This window comes from Squalius cephalus, assembly GCF_949319135.1.
Source record: "Squalius cephalus genome assembly, chromosome: 11".
NCBI classification, from domain to species: domain Eukaryota; kingdom Metazoa; phylum Chordata; class Actinopteri; order Cypriniformes; family Leuciscidae; genus Squalius; species Squalius cephalus.
Window position 1 is genome coordinate 9,713,211 of NC_137132.1, and position 20,599 is coordinate 9,733,809.

A 20,599-nucleotide genomic window follows, 5' to 3' on the forward strand; every position below is an offset into this window, starting at 1 on the left:
CATCACATTTGGGGTTGCTGGGCATCAGAATTTCTTTTTATGTACTTTTAATTGAATCATTTTATAATTATTGTTAATCCCAACAATATAGGTGATCCATTACAGTCTATCCAGTGCAGTGACTGCACATGTTTTGCTTCAGTATTACTATTCTATTCTGGGAAAGCCTCAGACAAAATGAAACTGCCTGCCTGGTAAAAGTCAATATGACTTAAACCACATGTTTCTGTCTAACTGTCAAAACCTTTACATACTGCCTAGAAGTGCACCGCACACACACACAACTTCTCACCCACAGTTTGCATCTCACAGCTCCCTACATAAGCAGGTCGGGTAACATAACACATCAAGCTTTTCTGTCAGATAATTAGATTGTCTTTCACTATAAAAGGAATTAAATGAGTCGAAAGACGTTTACTGCAGAGTTGAGTGAGGTTTCAGGTATATACATCACAAATGAAGGTGGAGGAATGGACACGTACAACAAACCAAACTCAACAACAGCCATCGGCAAAACAGGAACTGGTATCCTCCCAGGCCTGTTTGACCACTTAAAACTAAAGAAAAAAATTGAAGAAAGAGATGGCCATTCATTTGAACAACCCTCCCTGACTGCGACTCCTTGCGCAATTTTTCTTCCTTCTCTTTTGTTTCTTCTGTTTTTTTCTACCAAGCCTTTCTTGGCACCATTACAAAATATATTTCTATTTTTGTGTGCTGTTTTGCTATTATTTTTGTGCATTGACTTCATTCACTAGCTGAACATCCAATCAGAGTTCTCTCTCTCACCGACGGTCTACATGCCGAATTGGCCCAAAAAAACCTGACGGCGTCCGACTGGAGCCAACGGTGCAGAACATACTGAAAAAACTACGTCGGCCTATGCTCAAAAATGGCCAGACGTTGCCCGACAAATATTTTCAACAAAAAAATAATTGGAGAATGGAAATCAGGAATGGAAAACCAGCACTTCTGAATTATTGCTGCAAGCAGATCAAACTGTATGTGCTCATTTGTAGATTTCTTTATCTTCATCAATCAGTCTTCATGAGATCGGTGTGAAAAAGAAAGACTGAAATGAACATGCATCTTTCACGAGAAAACGACACAGTGAATGATCTCCACAAAACAGACCTGGAGCCAATAAACAAACCTCAACCATGAAAGTGGTTTTGGATAGCTATTACTCATTAGCATGTACCTGAACACACATTTCTAGTTTGTTTCTTTGTTCTTGAGTCTTGAAAGGACTTTAAATGAAGACCATTTCATGCAGTGTAACTGAGTAGACAGCTGCAAGAGTTCACACATCTTTAAAAGATGTCAGTGGTTTTGACAGGACAACAACTAAAAGATAAGAAGAAACCAGAAAAAAAACAGGTCATTATGGGAGCCCATTTTTACCAGAGTAAAAAATAAAATAAGTTTAAAATACAGTCACACTGTGAGATATAAATCGCAATTACAAGAAATAAGTCCTATTGCAAGATATTGTCACACTGCAATATTTAAAGAAACACTAAGACATATAGGCCCGGTTTCACAGACAGGGTTTAGATTAAGCCAGGATTAGGCCTTAGTTCAATTAGGATATTTAAGTAGTTTTTCTAAACATGCCTTAGAAAAAAACATTACTGGTGTGCATCTTGAGGCAAATTAATAGCACTGATATATTTTAATATATATATATGTTAGTGGAAGTTGCTTTCAGTTAAAACAGCTCAAACATGCATTTTAGTCTGGAACTAAATGGTAAATGGTAAATGGACTGCATTTATATAGCGCTTTCACAGACCCAATGGCCACCAAAGCGCTTTACAATATTGCCTCACATTCACTCACTCATTCATACACCGACGGCGGTGTCAGCCATGCAAGGCGATCCAGCTCGTCGGGAGCAGCTGGGGTTAGGTGTCTTGCTCAAGGACACCTCGACACTTGGTCAGGTGGAACCGGGGATTGAACCACCAACCTTCCGGTTTGTAGACAATCTACATGAACCACTGAGCCACTGCCGCCCAACTAGCTTAAGTCTTGTCTGTGAAACCGGTGGATAAAGTCGCAATTGCAAGATTTAAAGGCACACTGTGTGATAAAAGCACATTGTGATATATAAAGTCATGGTTATGAGAAATAAAATTACAATTACAAGAAATAAAGTCACATTGCAAGATATATAGCCGCATTGTAAATAGGGCTGTTGAATTAACGCGTTATTTGAATTAATTAGTTATGGAAAAATAACGAGTTAAAATAATTTAAAGCAAATCTGATGTGCGCTTAATTAAATTGATTAACTGGCACATCATGTAATTAATTATATACAAAAAATTTAATTTCTTGACAGCCCTAATTGTAGGATATGAAAGTCACAAATTAAGACTGTGAGATAAAAGTCGATATTATGAGAAAAAAAATCAAAATTATATTAGTCATATTGCTAGATACAGTCACACTGTGAGAAATAAAATAACATTGTGAGATATAAAGCCACATTGTAAGAAATGAAAGTCACAAATTAAGACGTAATTGTAAGATATAGGTCGCAATTACCTTATTTTTCTCTGAAGCGGAAACAGGTTTCCAGTAGTTTGTGACCTTCTGACATGTTTGAAGTAATGTAAATATATAACAGCTTCTTATCTTGATGCAAAACAAATTGTACAGTATGCTACATGACTGTTATTATCACTGTAATATCTGCCAAATGTGGGCAAGAGTTGACATTGATTTTCTGACACGCTACACAAAGTTCAGGCAGGAAATTACTAAAGCAGTTTTTTTTTTACTAAAGAATTAAGCGCTGAGGTTTACTGCAACCTAAATTCTCAGCTGATACACACACGAGAGAAGTCAGCGTTTCTCACCACACAGGCACAAACGAGAGGAGAAACCTTACCCTGTGTGTGATAGCATCAAAACATATCAACATATCAAGACAAGATGACTTGCCAGCTGCAAAAGTAACAAACTTGAGAAAAACAACACGATCATTATGCTGAACATGTTATAATTGAAATTGAATCTAACAGTCAAGAAAAAGTTACAGAAAAAGGCCTCAATTTAATAATTGATGTTCTTTACAATGGAACTGAAACAACAGTCGAAATGCATAATTTTCCTGCTATCACTGCGCGGCTTTTGAAACAATCATTGTATAAAGCGCTATATAAATAAAGGTGACTTGACTTGACTCACATGTGTCTCTTCTAGACATTCAGAAGAGATCTCAACAATGTCTCAGACTGTGCTCAGATTTGCCAAAATGTCTGGAATCAAAAGTGCCAAAAATCTCAATGTGAACATTTCTTATTTAGGAGAAACGTGTTAAAGGTGCTGCATGTAATATTTTTTGACTGTACTAAAGCATAAAAATACCATAAAACATTTGCAGATGTTAAGGAAACATGCTAAGTTCACACTTGTTTCTCCGTAAAACAATGCTATACAGCCAGTTATTCTACTTTGAAATGTGCGTTCTGTGTCGGAATGTCTATTTTTGTTTTGTCTGTGTGATTCGCCCACTGCCACTTCACCCAGGTTGCCATTTGGTGGGAAACACAGCGTATTGTAGCCATGGAAGCCAGCGAACGAACTGGGTAAGAGATCGCAGATTCTACCAGACCAAAAAAAACCCAGCATCCATTTAAAATGCTCTATGACCAGAGACATAATAAAACAAAGATAAATCAACACATCAACTTACAGTGTAAGGCTTGTCGCTTTCCATTGTCAATTGCGCTCGTTCCTGTTGCGCGTCCTCAATCTGGCAACCAATGTGAGCATCAAGTTTGAAGAGGAGGGGAAATCAATCTTCTCCAACATTTGAATTTGGACTACAGTGCCCATTTCAACCACTATCTGTAAATTTTACATACTGCACCTTTAAACAAAGTTGACGTACATCAATGATTCCTTTTTCCAAGTCAAAAAGTTGAAGTCACTACAAACCCTGAAAGCATGGGAATATTCATGCAGCCGACTGACCTCTCTGGAGCACTTCACATGGTATTCTGTTGTCTCATCAAAAACATATTTGAAAAATCCCCCAACAACTGAAAAGGTTGTAGGTGAAATAGTGTATTTTGGAAAAGTCTGAATTCCCAAGTATCTTTCGTCACTTACAAGAAAACAAAGGCAGAACTATCTTATAATATGTTTTGAGGATCAACTTTTCCTCTCAGATGTACAGTAAATACAAGCTTTTCAAAGTTCCGCAGAAAGAATACCACAGGCCCCAAATGTCTAGGGATGCACTGAGGCGCACTGTGCTCTTTATACATTATACAGATTTTTTTTATCAGTGAAGTCGTTTTACATACTGACCACATGCCCAAATAAATCAAAAAACATTATTTTCATATTATTTTATATACCCTCAACATCTCAAAAAAGAAAAGGTTCCCATAAGAAATTAAAATAACATCTCTCAACTGTTTCTCCTTGATAGCAATGCACTTGTGTCTAGAGTTACAGAAGAGATCTTAACAGATATGTTTGCAACAAAGTTGGAAATTTACCTAGGAATATTGCATAAAACATTTGCAAATAAAGCACGGTTTCCATCCCATGTGTTCAAGAGAACAAGCGTTCCAGAATGACCAAAGCAATGCAATTGGTTCACTGGTTAGTCTATATCCAATCACATCCTCTGTACTCACATGAGGGTTTTTGTTGCGTATGAAGGGATTTATTCGGTAAACGTGTTTCCATTGTTGAATATGTGCATGTCTTTTTATTCACCTCAATCGAGCGCATACGTTTTTTAATGCGCATTTTCAGAAATGATGTGCATCTTGGTGTTTCCATTCAGTTTTATTTAATGCGATAACCCAAAATTTGCATTAAAAAAAAAGAGCGGATGGAAACATAGCTAATGTCTCAAAATGTGTTCATATCTGTCAAGAAGTCAAACAAGGAGATTTCAATATAAATATTTCTCATCAAACATGTGCTTCTAAGACCAAATAAACTAAGATATACTGCACCACACACACAAACCTTTAATGCTTTTCTAAACATTCAGACAAGCCAACATTCAAAGTTTGTTTAAACGATCTTTCCTTTTTATTTATTGTTATCATTGTTCCTGAAGTATGAAGGTCTTAAATGGTGAACACTGAAGACGGTTTAGGACAGCAAAAACATCAGATCAAAGCAAGTACGCAGCCACAGTTGCAGGATTTATGTGTGTTTGTTGCTGTTGACCTGAAACAAGCTCTCAATTCCATGCCTTCTCGTGTTCTGAAATGTGTCAGAGTGTGATTTATAATGCAATGCAAGAATGCTTTGAGTTCCCAGTGTTGCCACAGGGGGGGCTATGGTGGACATTGGCATTTTAATTTATGGTAAATTTCTAAGGTCACATTCTCTGTGAGGCATTTATAATAATGGTCAAAACAGATGGAAGCTCTGCCAACAGAAACTGTTTTTTGAAAGGCATGCTGCAATGGAAAGAGAAACCATGTGTGAGGGAGTTGAAAGACTGAAAGATATACGTTTTATAAGAAATTAATATATTGTTGGACTTATAAAAGTATTGGTATAAAACAGTAAAAACTTCAAATCTCGGAATTCCCCAAATGTTTTCAGGTCAGGTGATGCAACATGAAAAACAAAGGTTATCTTTAAATGTTGCTACAGATGTTATCACCTAAGGTTATCACATGAAAAGGAAACATCCAGCAGTTCAAAAAGTTTACATCCTCTTTCAATATTATTTCTCATGTCTATTTTTGTTTCTACAAAGAACTGAGATTGTCATTTTGAAAAAAAAGAAAAAAAAAAGAAAAGAAAATAACATCCTGATAAAGATCAGGGAGTATTGCGTATTTTGAGCTTTGGGTAATATTTCAGTCAGAGATCAATGTGGGGCTGAAAATCACAAACCTTTAAAATATATCATTAAAATAGGTCTCCATTGTTTATGTTTTAAACCATAAAATATCATTCATGAAAACAGGAAAAGCAAAACAAATGTTTGAAACTCCCAGGAGAAAAAAAAAAATTAACTGTATAAACAGTCAATGCCCTTGTAGCTTCATGAGATATTTTCATGATCTTACAGGGTCAAGCACACCACACAAAGAGTACTAAACAAAAAATGTTCACATTGATTTTAAAAATAAATGAATTAATCCTCCTTACAGAATCCAAGACAAATATCAAACATTTGAGATTCATCAAAATTCATGAACAACATGTTAGACAGCAAGCACACATTACTCTCTTTTTTTGTTGTGGTTTGTAAAAACAGCTGGTCCAGTTCAACAAAAGACCACACATTATTGAAAAGTCTGTTGTTTAGATATACAAGGCTGCTGGCTATAGACTCTGGTTTTTAATTCGGTAAATCATTTGAAATACAATGAGAGTCAGCTCACGATCTTTGTTCAAGACAAGGCCCACAGACCTGCTTTTCCCTGTGTACTAGGAAACTCGTGCACAGAAATGCACTTTGAACTCTGAGAGAATCTACCCTGAGTCAGTTACGTCACTTCACTGCCATTCATAAATCCTCTCCTGTGGCCTCATGGGATAGTAAAGTGTCCATCAAATATGCACACTTCAGAGTAGGTCATCCGAGTACTTTTTGCCTACTCTATTATGAGTGCTGTGAATTCTGACATACTTCTTTTGTCACATACTGTTATACCTTATACTAGGGAAGTATGCGATTTTGGATCCAGCCATTGACTTTACATTTTCACACCCCTAAACATGATGCTGAACAAAACTGTGATTGGATGCTTCTGGACAGTCCTTGGCCAATGAAAGCAGCTATAGTGTCCAGGGGCCTCATTTATAAACGTTGTGTACACACAAAAGATGGTGTACGCCGCTCTCTACGCAATAATTGGTATTTATAAAAAGCAAACTTGACGGGAAAATGTGCAGTCCTTCACGCAAACTGAACTCAGGCGTACGCACAAAAACGGGTGAAATGAGAAATGGCGACACTGACGGCAGATGGAAGAAACATGTGAAAGTGTGTGCATCTGGCGCGTCAGTGTCCCCCTCCGCCTCAGTCACCACTCCACTTAATAGGGATTCCCCAATAATTGCCGCCAGTCTCTCATAAAGAGGGGTCAGCTCTGGTGTCCCCTTTCCCCCACCCGTGGCAGACACACTCTGGCGATGGAGCGCTAGACGCTTTTTTGCATCGACTTTGATGTCCGACTATTTCTTTTTTATTTCGGCCACGGTCCGAGGTTGTGAGGCTGCAGCATTAACGGCGTCTGCAACCTTTTGCCACTCAAGTGCCTTTTTGGCATTAGTAATGCCCACACTGTGCCCTCCAAACAACATTTTACTCCTCTTTTCTACCTCGCCAACGATAATTTCTACTTCACATTGAGTGAAGTTACGTTTCTTGGTTTTCCTCTCTGTGTTTGCCATGATTTCGCAATCGATGAATATTAACTTGTGGGCGTTTCACAGACTATTTATGGGCAACTATGGGCGTGACATGAAGCCACAAAAGCTGCGCTACATTTAGAATTGATTGTGATTTATTAAGGGAAAACTGCGCAGGATGTGCGTGCGCACGGTTTTATAAATCAGAATATTTCTGTGCGTACGCACATCCTATGTTTCATCCGTACGCCACTTCTGACGCAAATCCTACGCAAAGTTTTATAAATGAGGCCCCAGGTCTTCTGCCGTCAGTCTGAAGATCTGGCTATGATAATCTAGGGTTAGTAGAATAAGTTGACATGTAGTTGCAAAGTCAGGAGAATGTCTGTTGGGGACCATAAAAATAAAGTGTTAGCAGATATTAAAGGGGTGGTATAATGCCCTTTTTACAATATGTCTCCAGAGTGTGTATGTGAAGTTTTAGCTCAAAATACGCCACAGATATTTTTATATAACATGTTAAGGTTATCACTTTTTGAGGGTGAGCAAAAACGCACCGTTTTTGTGTATGTCCCTTTAAAGCCCATGTTGCAGGTTTTTTTCTTTTTTCAAAATTAATATAATCTTGTATGAAAATACCATATGAAAAGTAAATGCAGGATTAAAATTGTTTTGCAAGACATAAGGGCACAAATTTAATAGAAAACGTGACCTTGACCGTGTTGAAAAACCGCTTTTTTTCACCATCGCGTCATATGACGTCACATGAGGGAGTCGTTTGCCGGCTCTGCGTTCTCTCAGTGTGGAGTAGGTTGGTATTCAGCTGGAGCGGTCATGATTCAGTGTGTTTTCGGTGCTTATTGTATTTCAATTAATCATCGTCGTGGTAAATGATTGTGAATTATGGCCTGTCAGGACATCGAGTCCACAGGTTTCCGAATAAGAAAAAGGACGGTGCAATCTTCCGTGCCAGTGTGCGTTTTGTGCAGGGTAAGAGACGGGACTTCACTTCTGCTTCTGCTTTGAAAAACGCGGTAGTGTGTAGCGTTCACTATAGACCGAATGATTATAATCCCGGCGATATGTGCACACTGTCCCGGCTCCTTCATCGGGTCGCCCGGTCTGTCATCAGCATGTGGTTCGGCCGCCGGCAGGAAACATGACGCTCACGGATCCGTCAGAGATCTCTTATTGTACATCTGTTTTACAAAATGTGCCTTGTCTTAATTTAATTCATTAACATATCCTACATAAACTTGTAATGTAATGCATTTATATGTTTGTTATTAGTCTGCAGCCGACACTTATTATTATTATAAATATTAATTATTATAAATATTATGTTCTATAATTCATTTTCAATCTGTACAAACCGACTTTAATGTTTGTGTTGGCTGTTTCTACATAGGCCTATAAAGTTTTTATACAGTAAGACAGTTGTGATTGTGATCATTTATTTTATTCATCGTCACCAAATGGGTCAATTCAAAGCCTTTATAAAGTCCCTCTTCCATTGCTTTCCTATTGTTTACTTTGACCGCTCTCCCTCACGTTACGTCACTTCCGGTTCGGCGGTTTTCAAATGCAGAAGTAAAATTTTCTCACAAAAACGACTCCAGAAGCCTAAATAGCGTTTTATAAGTATATGTTTATATTTAAATCTAGTTCCTACATTATTTTTCTCTACATTGGCTCACTGGGTACTCTAACCTGCAACATGCCCTTTAAATGTAAATGAGCTGCAGCTCCCAGCACAGAGGGCGTGTCCTTTTACCTCACACAGACATGCACTGAAAATCTCAAAAACTTTTAGCCTTTTATGTTCAAACCAGAGTCAGACAAAGATGGAGAGACTCAAGAAGAAGTGACGTCACTAACCCGGGAGGAATGTCGTGTAGTCCCAACCAGACGTTTGTTGTAGTCCTTAAAAAGCAATTTATTTAAAAGAAAATATCTCCCTTTGCTTTGAACTTTGAGCGTTGTAACTTTGCAGATGTTGTTTATGCTCAAACAGCAACATTACACACTAACTAAAGTTAGAAAAGTGAAATCATAATCAACCACCCCTTTAAGTAGACAGTCTACTAATACTCTAGTGACTGCTAGTTGTAGTTTCATAGTTATAGTCAGGAGAATGTCTGTGGAGCATCAAAATTGGTGTTGGCAGATATTAACCAGACAGTCTTATAATACTCTGACAGTAATAGTAATTTTTTTGACAGAAAATGTAATTTGTTTATATTGCTCACTTCAGACTCGCAGGTCTCTGGAGTTTTGAAGAAGTTTAGCTCAACAAACACAATGTACCTAATCAAAATACAATGTACACAGACTCAAGTGACCTGGAGTTGGGCATTTGTTTGGTTGGCTCTGGGTTTGGCAAAGATTTTATGAATCCTTTGAGATTTATTAACAAAAGCCACAACACCACAAGCCACTATTTGAAAAATCCCATTCAATCAGAATACATTACAATAAAGTTCACTTTGTGATTCTTTCAGCTTGGTAGGACAGGAAACATCTGTATACAGACAATATGTCCTTCGGCATGAGATTGTGTTGATGTTCAATGTAAAAAAAAAAAAAAAAAAATTTGGACCTGACATCTGTCGTAGTGTGAGGAGACTTTTCATCAAATAAATGCACAAAAAAAAAAAAAAGACTTGATTCTTTTTTGTTTGATTTACTTACAGGATGTTCCAACCACTCACAAAGTTCAGGAACACAGCAGGTGAGCTGCTTTTGTTTGAGTTCAAACAAGCCAACATTGAAAAAGAGTTTTGTGTCTTTCAGTCCCACTCCCCCTCTTCCCAGCATGCAATGGGGAATGAATAATTATGGTTGCAGTTTTAGGATATTTGACAGTTTCCTCTCAGACATGTACAGTATTTCTAATAGGAAACATGGGATAAAGTTCTACGTACACTTAACTTTTTATATTGTATGATCTGAATATCATCTTGTTTCTTAATTATGCAAGACTATATATTTTATCTCTAGTGAAAAAGACCAGAAGGAGTCAGATGAGCTCATGGAAACTAATACCTGTGGCATTTTAATGATCGATTATTAAGAAAATGGCTGGTTTGAAGGCCTGAAGAGATAAAGAGGAAAGCCCAGACCAATTCAGCCATGCAGCATCATTAATTTCTCAATGGCTATCTGCATATTTTGGCTTGTGTACATGCAAAATCTCTCCATCATTTAGCTTCCTGTGGAAAATAGGCACTCCTAAATAACACTTTATGTTGAAGGGGGCTGCTTACAAAGTAATCCAAGTTGGTTTGGCTATTAAATCTAGACCTTTTCCCAAAGGAGATGTGATCATTTTCTTTGGGTCACTTTTCCCACAAAGGTTTCGATCAATTTCGTTTCGGTTTGTATAATACTGCATATCGCTGAGCCTGCGTTCAATGGTTCCATCTCAGACCTGGTTGAATATCTTTGATAACTTGGGTTTCATATGACCCTCTTTGGTGAGCTTGAGCACGCTATTATTTGATTTAGATTTCTCAATTAGTTTAAAAAGGTCACTGCAGCAAGTCTCAGGTAACATTGTGTTTTTCACTGACACCAGGCCAGCATCTCTGGAGACTCGGTAATGAATAAACTAACCTCACTATTGATCTCAGTATTGATCAGTGCTTTCATGATGGCCATTACTTTCCTTTAGCTCAGATAATCAAAAGACAAAGAGACTTCAAAAATGGTAAGTTCAGCAATTAACTAAAGTGGGACATCCAGTGATTAGTTAAATCACTTTAAATGCTTCATATATATATATATATATATATATATATATATATATATATATATACACACACACACACACACACACACACACACACACACACACCTCTTAATATTCAGTTAAAACTCAGTGGTATATGTTCTCGTCATTTTTACACTCACCATAGGGTTTTAGGCAACAACGCCTAAACCCTTTAAAAATATTGGGAATACACAAGTAATATTTTGTTAAGGTCAACATGACATTTTGATAACGAGTATTCCTGGCTCAATACAAGTTCAGCTCAATCGACAGCACTGGAGGCATAATGTTGACTAATCGCAAACAAATGATTTCCACTTGTCCCTATTTTCTTTAAAACAGGGCTACAGTAGCTGTTTCCATCCACATATTTTTATGCACATTTTGGGGAAATTGCATAAAAAAAACTCTGGATGGAAACGGCAAAATGTGCATAAAAAGAAAGTGCTCAACTGAGGCACGATGGAGACACATTTACTGGATAAATTCCTCGATGCGCAACAAAACAACTCACATGACTCAACAGAGGATGTAGACTAACAACAGAAGATAACTAGACTAACCAGTAGTGCTCGGACGTTTGACCAAAAATCTGTATCACGTTTTTTTTCTAGATTCTGGTGGTTTCACGTTATATCACTGGACCTTTATTATGGCTTATTTTACTGTCAGGAGTACAGGGAATATAAAAAAAACATTGTAGGACAAATACAAATTCATTTAAAAAAAAAAATTAGTCAAATCAGTTAAATCAGCTAACAATTTAGTTTAAAATGCAATCAAATTTCATTTTAATTTAATTACTACTTTAATAATCAGAAACCAATTTAGCATTTACTAAGTGAAAAAAGTGTGCCTCAATTATGGCATAATTTCCAGCCAAAGAATTTATAAACAATTTTTTTACTAGTTAGTAGTTACCAGGAGACAATAGTTTAAATAAAGAGCTTGACAAAGTATGAGACAAAAGAAAAATGAAGGTACTTGAGAATAGAATATTTGTATTAATCAAGATGTAATTTTGAAGAATACGTGACTCTAACTATGATATTAGCCTTAGCAAATAGAACCATTTTCTAAAATAAATAAATAAATAAAAAATAATAAAATAAAATAAATGTAAAAGTACCCCGTTTCCACACCCGTTTCCAAAAATGTATATAAACTCATGTATAAACATTGTTAGTGGATAAATTAAACTACTGAGGGTGCAAGTGTGTTTTCAGAGAGTTTAAAAGTGCACAGGGCCAAAAGATCCTATAGTAGAAGAAACAGCCAGTGTGCCTGTAATATACGAGCTTGGACAATAACCTAGTCATGGCACTGGATCTCTAGCGCACCACACAGAGCAGGAAATGACACGCTGTCTTTGATCACTCTGTCATCTGAATTTAATTTATTGTACGACTGCTGTCAGACGTAAGTGTTTGCTCAATAGACATTAACCTTGAATTGCATTTGCTGGCCATATTTCAACACTATTAATTCAGTGTAACTGTAATCTGTCACCTGTTTATAAGGTTTAGGATAACACATGTTTTTTCCCAAAACTTTTATTGTTTACATCTATTACAGACAGTCATCAGTCTTATTGCGTGTCTCAGTCTTATTGCGTGTAGAAATGTCACACAGTTAAACAGACGGACTGTGTTTGCTTGAGTTCTCTGTTTGACCTTCATCCAATAAGTTTTAAACCCCCCCGGCAGAGGCCTGAAACTGGCTGAAACAAGTGTACGTTTTATTATATAGTGTTATTTTAATTTCCCTTCCTTTTATGAGAAAATAATCGACTTTGATTTGATTAAATATAAGGCCATGTGCTTAATCTGTCTTTCTTAAATTGAATGCGTGTCTGCAAACCATGTATGGTTAGGACTGTTTTTGGGTATGACACAAGTTGGCTTGTCAATAAACTTACATGTTTGATAACTTAAAAGCAAAGCCAGAAAAATAAGGCAATTCAGGGTATCAAATGTTTTTTTTCTTCTTTGAAAAAGTATTAAAGAGATCATTCACCCAAAAATGAAAATGTACTCACCCTCAAGTTGTTCCAAACCTGTATGAATTTAATTTTTCTGCTGAACACAAGAAGATAATTTGAAGAATGTCAGTAACCAAACATGTTACTGCCTCATGTATTAGCCCCTTTTTTATACTATGGAAGTCAATTGGGTCCTGAGTCTGTTTGGTTACTGACATTCTTCAAAATATCTTCTTTTGTGTTCACCAGAAGAAAGAAACTGATACAGGTTTGGAACAACTTGAGGGTGAGTAAATGACGACAGAATTTATATTTTTGGTGGAACTATCCCTTTAAAGGGATACTCCACTTTAAAATGAAAATTCTGAAAAAAACAGAAAGGAAGATATTTAGAAGAATGTCAGTAACCAGACAGTTTTTGGTACCATTGACTTCCATAGTAGGAAAAAAATATACTATGGAAGTCAATGGTACCAAAAACTGTCTGGTTACTGACATTCTTCTAAATATCTTCCTTTCTATTCAGCAGAAGAAAGAAATTCATACAGGTTTGAAACAACATGAGGGTGAGAATATGATGACAGAATTTTCATTTTAAAGTGGAGTATCCCTTTAAGAAAGTAAATCAAATTAATTTTGATGTCATGTTGACCTTAAAGGAAAATTCCTGGTTCAATGCCAGCTCAATCGACAGCACTTGAGGCATAATGTCGATCACCACAAATATTCACTTCCACTGATCCCTCTTCTGGGTAACAGTGACACACTTATAATGACCATATTCCCTTCCATTCTAAGTGCCTCACTAGATATGTTTCTATCACAGAAAAAAAAAAAAAAACATTTCAGAATAAAGCACAGTCTCTATCCCATGTCCTTAAGAGAACAAATGTGTAATTTCCTGGGAAACTGTCAAAAAAGTATCAATAATAAAAAATGGAAGTTGCTGCAACCGGGAAAGCCACTGTGGCTCTTTTTTTTTCTACATGATAAATGACTTGCGTCTCAAAGTGCACAGATGAAATGCATTTACAAATGCTGTCATGTTATCTTGCGTTTGAAAGCCTCATGTTTAGGAACATTATTATGTGAGACACTTCTAGGAGGTCTTTATACCAAATCATTTTTGATGACATACTATGGCTCAGGTATTTTAGAATGACTGAGCCAATATTTGAGATGCTGTACAATGAGTTTGGTCTGCTGATTAGTAGCGCTGGACGGTAAACCGGTTTCAATTTCACGATCGATATGTATTTTTCAAATACAGCCATACAGGTGCATAGCTGAAACAGCTGCTGTATCTATATTCAATGACCATGAAGAGCGCTTTGTAGAGTCTATTGAGAGCGGACCTCTATTAACTGCATAGTACCCTTCTTACACAAATGGTAACAAATTTATAACACAATAAATACTCACAAAACTAACTTTTTTTAGTACTGCAAATACCATGTACAGCCATTTGATTTGAAAACTCGGATGGAATCTCGGAATCCAGTCACAAATGGAACTTCCTGTATAAAGCTGAAAATTTTGCAATTTTTGGATGAATAAATTAAAAGTAGGGCTGTACAATGAATCAGATATCGATACAGGCTAGTGTCTGTGAATATTAAAGCTGCTATTGAAATCTGACGTCTGCCGTGTAATAATAATTATTATTATCATTATAATAATACTGTTTATTAAAACACACACAAACTCAACGGTCTTCATTACAACCCGGAAAAATAAAAAGTTCGGTCTACCTTGAAATTATTACATTACCATACTTTTAGTATTTTGCAATAATCTATATTTGAAATATTTTCACATTTCTAGAAAAAAACTATTAAATCTTTACATAAAAGACAGTAAAAAATAAATGATAAAGGCATGTTAAAAAGTTGAAATCTTTTTGTTTACATACGATCAACCCCTGAAATATAGCCGAAGTGTCTATCTGCAGCTGAGAAACACCTACATATGCAGTTTTACACATTCTGATATATAATAATCCTAGAAATATGATCATATACAAATAGGCCCTTGTCTTCTCAGAAAAAAAACAAGAACCAGGTCTTTTCCAATATTGTGACATAGTTCCTTCCTCCTTTACCTCCTTCTGCATACATACAGCCTCTCTAAAAGTCCAGCTGTACCCTGTGCCTGTTCTGAATGGAGACGTGCCTTACCGTTTAATATTACAAAGGTCAAATATGACATTTGGGTGGGTGCAAATGCACATGATTTTGAGTCTGTGTGTATGGAAAGAATATCACAATGGTTTGGTTATGTAAACTATTTGCTTTGGTTAAAGTATCTAGGGTTTATTTCCAGGCGACAAACAGAGTATCTCATGAGACAAAGGGAATACCATTAGTGTCATCTTTCAATATATTGTAGAGACTGCATGGTGAAGTGTACAAAACGGCTGAGAGGTCATGGTAAAAAACGGGAGGAAAAATAAGCAAGAGCGAGAGACAAGAGAGAAATATGGAGAGAGCTTGATGCATTAGTGTGATTAATTATGAAAACACAATAAAAACACATTTAATCATATAGCCTACCCTAACCTAAAATCTTCCATTGATTGATAGCCTTAGTTATAACTTTTGTTACTAACAAAACCTTTTTCAAAACTTTAACCAAAGTTTGAGCAATATCGTCATTTGTTTTAAGTAGTAACTAGGCTTAGTATCGCTAATTAAAATACACAAAATGGGCTATTATTCCTAAAAGGATTTAGATCAACTTCTACACTTGTAGAATCTTTTAAAGTGATTTTAGTATGTTCAAAAACAGAAAAAAACAGTTTTTCGAACTGAACTGATCTACTTAGAAACCAATTTTAAAGGGGTAGAGGAAAAACAGGGCTCATCTATCCAGTCTTCCAGGGTTGTCATGTTTGTAACGTGCTTCTAAATTAAAAGCTCTAACACAGACAAACTGGTAAAATAACACATCAACTGGCATTTGGGATTACAATGCAAAAAGAATAGCCTTTGTTATGCAATACATCATACCCCAGCTCTCCCACAGCACATACTGTACACGCCCAGTGAACTCAAAGAACTACAACTAAACCTCACCTACAGCCCACTGAATGGGTTGAAGAAGGTAAATATGTGCTGCTTTTCACCGAGGCTGGCTGATTTGTAAAATGCAGACTTCATGTTTAGTCAATCACGTAAATAAACCCGCAAGTATGTGTTAGCAGGAGGCAATTTAAAGGCAAAAGATTTTGATCTGATCTTAGACTAAACAACTGTGAATAATTTGCCACCAAATTGTAAAGACAACCTCCATGCCCTTTTAAAGCCGAATCATTTGTTTTAAGAGCAATTACAGTTCAAGCAGGGCTATTTCCAGTATATCGCATCTGTTTAAAAGGAAAATCCAGCATAAACCAGCAGGAATTGCATGCTGGTCCAGGCTGGGTTATGCTGTTTACAGCTGTTTTCTTCTGGATTTTTCATCAGGGGAAACAAAGAAACCAGACATCGTTTTTAATGAGTGTCTGATTTTCAGCGCCACACATGACACAGACTGTGGGTGATGCAACAAAGTTGAGCAAAGCTCAATTTTATGTAGGCTACATTTTATGCAAATGAGCAGCAACATGGAAACAGTTGTTTATAGATATTGGGTTATTCTACATCAAATGGGTTAACAAGTGCTTATTCTACCTCGCAATCTGTCAACATAAATGAGTATGCACCTCTGTTTTGTAGTGAAGGGCGCTCATGTTTCATGAAGCTTTAAGACATTTACAAATCTTGTTTTTAATCAGTGATTTGGAGTTTGTTTCAAAACCACCAAGTCACATGATTTCAGCAAACAAGGCTTTAAACTGGTTCGAACATTGGTTTTGAACTATTTCAAAAATTCCTGGTCCTGGAGGGCCACCGTCCTGGAGAATTTAGTTCCACCCCTAATCAAACACACCTGCCTGTAATTTTCAAGCAATCCTGAAGACTTTTGGTTAGAAATTTCAGGTGTGTTTAATTAGGGATGGAGCTCCCAGTGGACCCCCAGGAGCGAAGTTGATATGCCTGATATCCCTTAAAAGTTTTTAAAAGCTGTTTCACCATTGTATTGTTGTTTGACATCAGGAAAAGCAAGCCCAAAATGTTCTTCTGTAGTTTTTGACATGCTTTATGGCACAATGCCACCATCTACTTTTCTGGCATGCCTATATGAGAGCGGTAAAGCCTCACAGGACAGACAGGTTTCCTAAAACGCTGACCACTCACAAACTCTTGTCTGGATAGTTATACAAAAGATCAGCGCTCTTGAGAAGCACTTGACCACAGGAGCAGAACTAACTGTTGTAAAATCTCATCAACATCCTCATCTTAAAGGGATACTTCACCTCTGGAAAGATGAATGTGTATTTAAAATAGGTAATTTATGTAGAAGAAATGTGAAGAAATTTTTGAATTTGGAGCTTTCTAGACTGAGAAAAGCCAGAAAATGTATTTTTGGCTTATGTGGATGAAAGACAACAACTCCCAGAATGCACTTGCTTCGCTGCCCTAGGCAGTTGAAAACAACAAGAAGGTTAGGCTACTAACTTAGTGAGTCTCCGTGACGAGTTTGCCCTGGATTTCGAGATCGCCCAAAATGTCCGGGATTCGGCTTTTGCGTTCTACAGTCGCCATTCATTATGTGTTTACTGTGGCGAGCAGGACGAGGCTGAGGGCCGTGGGAGAACGGCGCGAGGCCGGTGGCGTCATTACTGAGACGCGCCGGGTCTCGCATCTCTCACGGAGGAGCGGGAATTTTCTTAGCAATGGTAAAACGCACATCAACCGATTACTTGTTTAGCGTTCATGTAAACACTACATTCAGATTCACCAGTCGGAATGAATTCAGTTAGACTGAAACAAAAGTGCATGTAAACAATGAATGGCGACCGCAGAACGCAAAAGCCGAATCCCGGACATTTTGAACAATCTCGCCCGCCGGACAAGTCCGGGAAAAGGAGGATGGTAACTCCTACTACTCAGTTTTCTCCTACTACTCAGCTTTCTCCACAGAACAAGAGCCTGATAGATTAGCTTCCAGGCTGACATTGTGTACATTTTGTGAGTGAGATCCCACCCTCTATGGGCGGGTTGAAAATATGCGGAACAACGCCATCTACTGGCTGTAGTCTTTAGCCTCTGGCCAGAAAATCCTCCGATGACGCAAAATGACGATTTTTGCGTCATCGGAGGATTTTTTCCAGACAAAAAATACATAAATCTCTCCTCTCAGGGGGATATGAGGGTGGAAAGCACGGTAATTTGAAAATACTACAGGTTTTCTACTAATACAAAGCTTAATGCAAAATCCTGAAGTATCCCTTTAAGTAAACAAGCTGGAAAACATTGTACTAGAACACTTCAGGGTGACATAAAACAATAGAAAATGTATGCTACTCACAGTCAGTGGCAAGGAGCAAATGACGAAGATGAAGGTCATGCAGGCCAGCAGCAGTAAATGGTCCATTTCCTCCTCTCCCTGTCCAAACCAGGTGCTCAGCCTCCTCTTGCGCCCAGCCGACACCACCGATCCCCGACGTGTCAGCTGGCTCCGGTGCATGCGGCAGAGGCTGACGATGACCGAACCGTTGCACAAGAACACTATAGCGATGAGCAGTGCCATGAGCACGGCGTAGGACAGCGAGAAGGTCAGTGTTCTCCTCTCCTCATCCTCGCTCTCTCCTTCTGCCTCCATCTTGATGAAACACCACGTGCCTGGGCAATACTGCTTGTGCCGCCCGTAGCCAAAGAAAGGCAGCAAGCAGAATACGAAGGTAAAGAGATAGATGAGGAAGAGGACGATCTTAGCGAAGCTGCGGCGTACATGTTTGGAGTAGAAATACGGGTGACTGATGGCGAGGCACCGCTCCACCGCCATAGCACAGAGGATGAGCATAGAGGCCAGGCCGAAGAACGTCATGGCGAAGGCGAAGAGTCCGCACAGCCACCGATCTCCAGTCAGACCCACCAGAGATTTGCTCTGGGAATAGCAAATGAAAACTGGTGGACTGAGTAAACACGTTCCCAGCAGATCTGTCAGAGCCAGGCCTGTCACGAGAATGCAGAAAACTGAGGACTTGGTTCGACGCTCTTTCTGGTGGACACCCAGGATAGCCAGAGCCATGAGGTTGCCAACCACCCCGGCGATGAACATCACGGTGCTCATCACCGGATTCCCGTTCACATCGATTCTGGTGATGTTCTCGCATGACTTGTTTGAAAGCATGTTCAGACGGACCTGCCCTTAAACCCCGAGCCCAGACACAGGGATCGGGCAATGGCAATTTTGTCTAACGTGAAAGACTTGTAGTTCCTTCTCTTGGAGGATCTGTTAAAAATAGAAAGTATTTCTTCAGAATCAATACGTCTCATGCTAGATCCCACCCATAGTTGCTTAACTACCCCATGAAATACGCTGATGAGCACTGTTTTCAACTTCCCATTGGAACAGGACATTGTGGCAGGATAACGTAAGTCTAATGGTTTGTTGTTTTTAAAAAGCCAGTAGGCTTTTATTTATATCACACAGCCATTAATCATAATTATCTGTTTGCTATCAATTGTTTGTGGTAAGTGGATATACACATGTGGTTTTCACATTTTAGAGTGCCTGTTATTAGACAAAAATTTGCATATTCAAATATATTTTCATATAAACCGCAGCACATAAAAACTTCCTGCTGGAACAGGACATTGTGGCAGGATACTGTATGTCTAATGGTTTATTGTTTTCAAATAGTCAGTAGGCTTTTGTTTCACACAACCATGAATCATAGTTATCGGTTTGCTATCAATTGTTAGTGGTAAGTGGATTAATTTACACAGAGTGGTTTCACATTTTAGAGTGTTATTAGACAAAATGTGCATATTCAAATATATTTTCATGTGACTGAATAAACCTCAGCACATTCTTATAGAAAACTATATAGAACTAGATCCTTAAGGTAACAACGGCACAATTTTAGAAGGCCTATTGTATGCAGTGATTATCTACATTATGTTTTTGTTGTATTTTAAGTATGGAGAGGTGCAAATGTCTATGAAAAAAAAGTGGATTTTAAAGATTTTTTTAATTTAGACCTGGAGGTAAACAAATTATATGGATTTAGTACTATTTCTATGTTATTAATAAAAATGGGTAAATCTGTGATATTAAACAGCTTCTCAAAGACGGTATTTGTTTCAACTGAAGCATATATGCCGTTTTCTCAAATCATGCTGGAGAACATGATCATCAGGTTTTGTGCAAACATGTCAAGTTGAAGAAAGAGGGACAAACCAAATACTAACAGATTCTGAAATCATGTCAATTTTTCAATGCAACTTTTCACTCAAACTGCTCTGCTTTTTCACATGTGATTTCAGACTTATGAAGCCCAATGCACAACCGTATGTCTACTTCCAGACTCAAATGAGTGCATTTGTATGATTTTAATTTATTAAGCGTTAGTCATGTTTTATGACAGCTCATAACAGATG

The 20,599-nt window shown here is 37.7% G+C and overlaps 1 protein-coding gene across 1 annotated transcript in view; it reads right to left on the bottom strand.

Moving 5' to 3' along the window:
- Nucleotides 1–20,599, bottom strand: part of ptgir (prostaglandin I2 receptor) — a 31,574-nt gene that overhangs the window by 10,549 nt on the left and 426 nt on the right. Inside the window, exon 2 of the mRNA XM_079886086.1 lies at nt 18,522–19,448. Within this exon, the coding sequence (XP_079742212.1) occupies nt 18,522–19,346 (825 nt within the window). The 5' untranslated portion in view covers nt 19,347–19,448. The remainder of the gene's footprint in view (nt 1–18,521; nt 19,449–20,599) is intronic.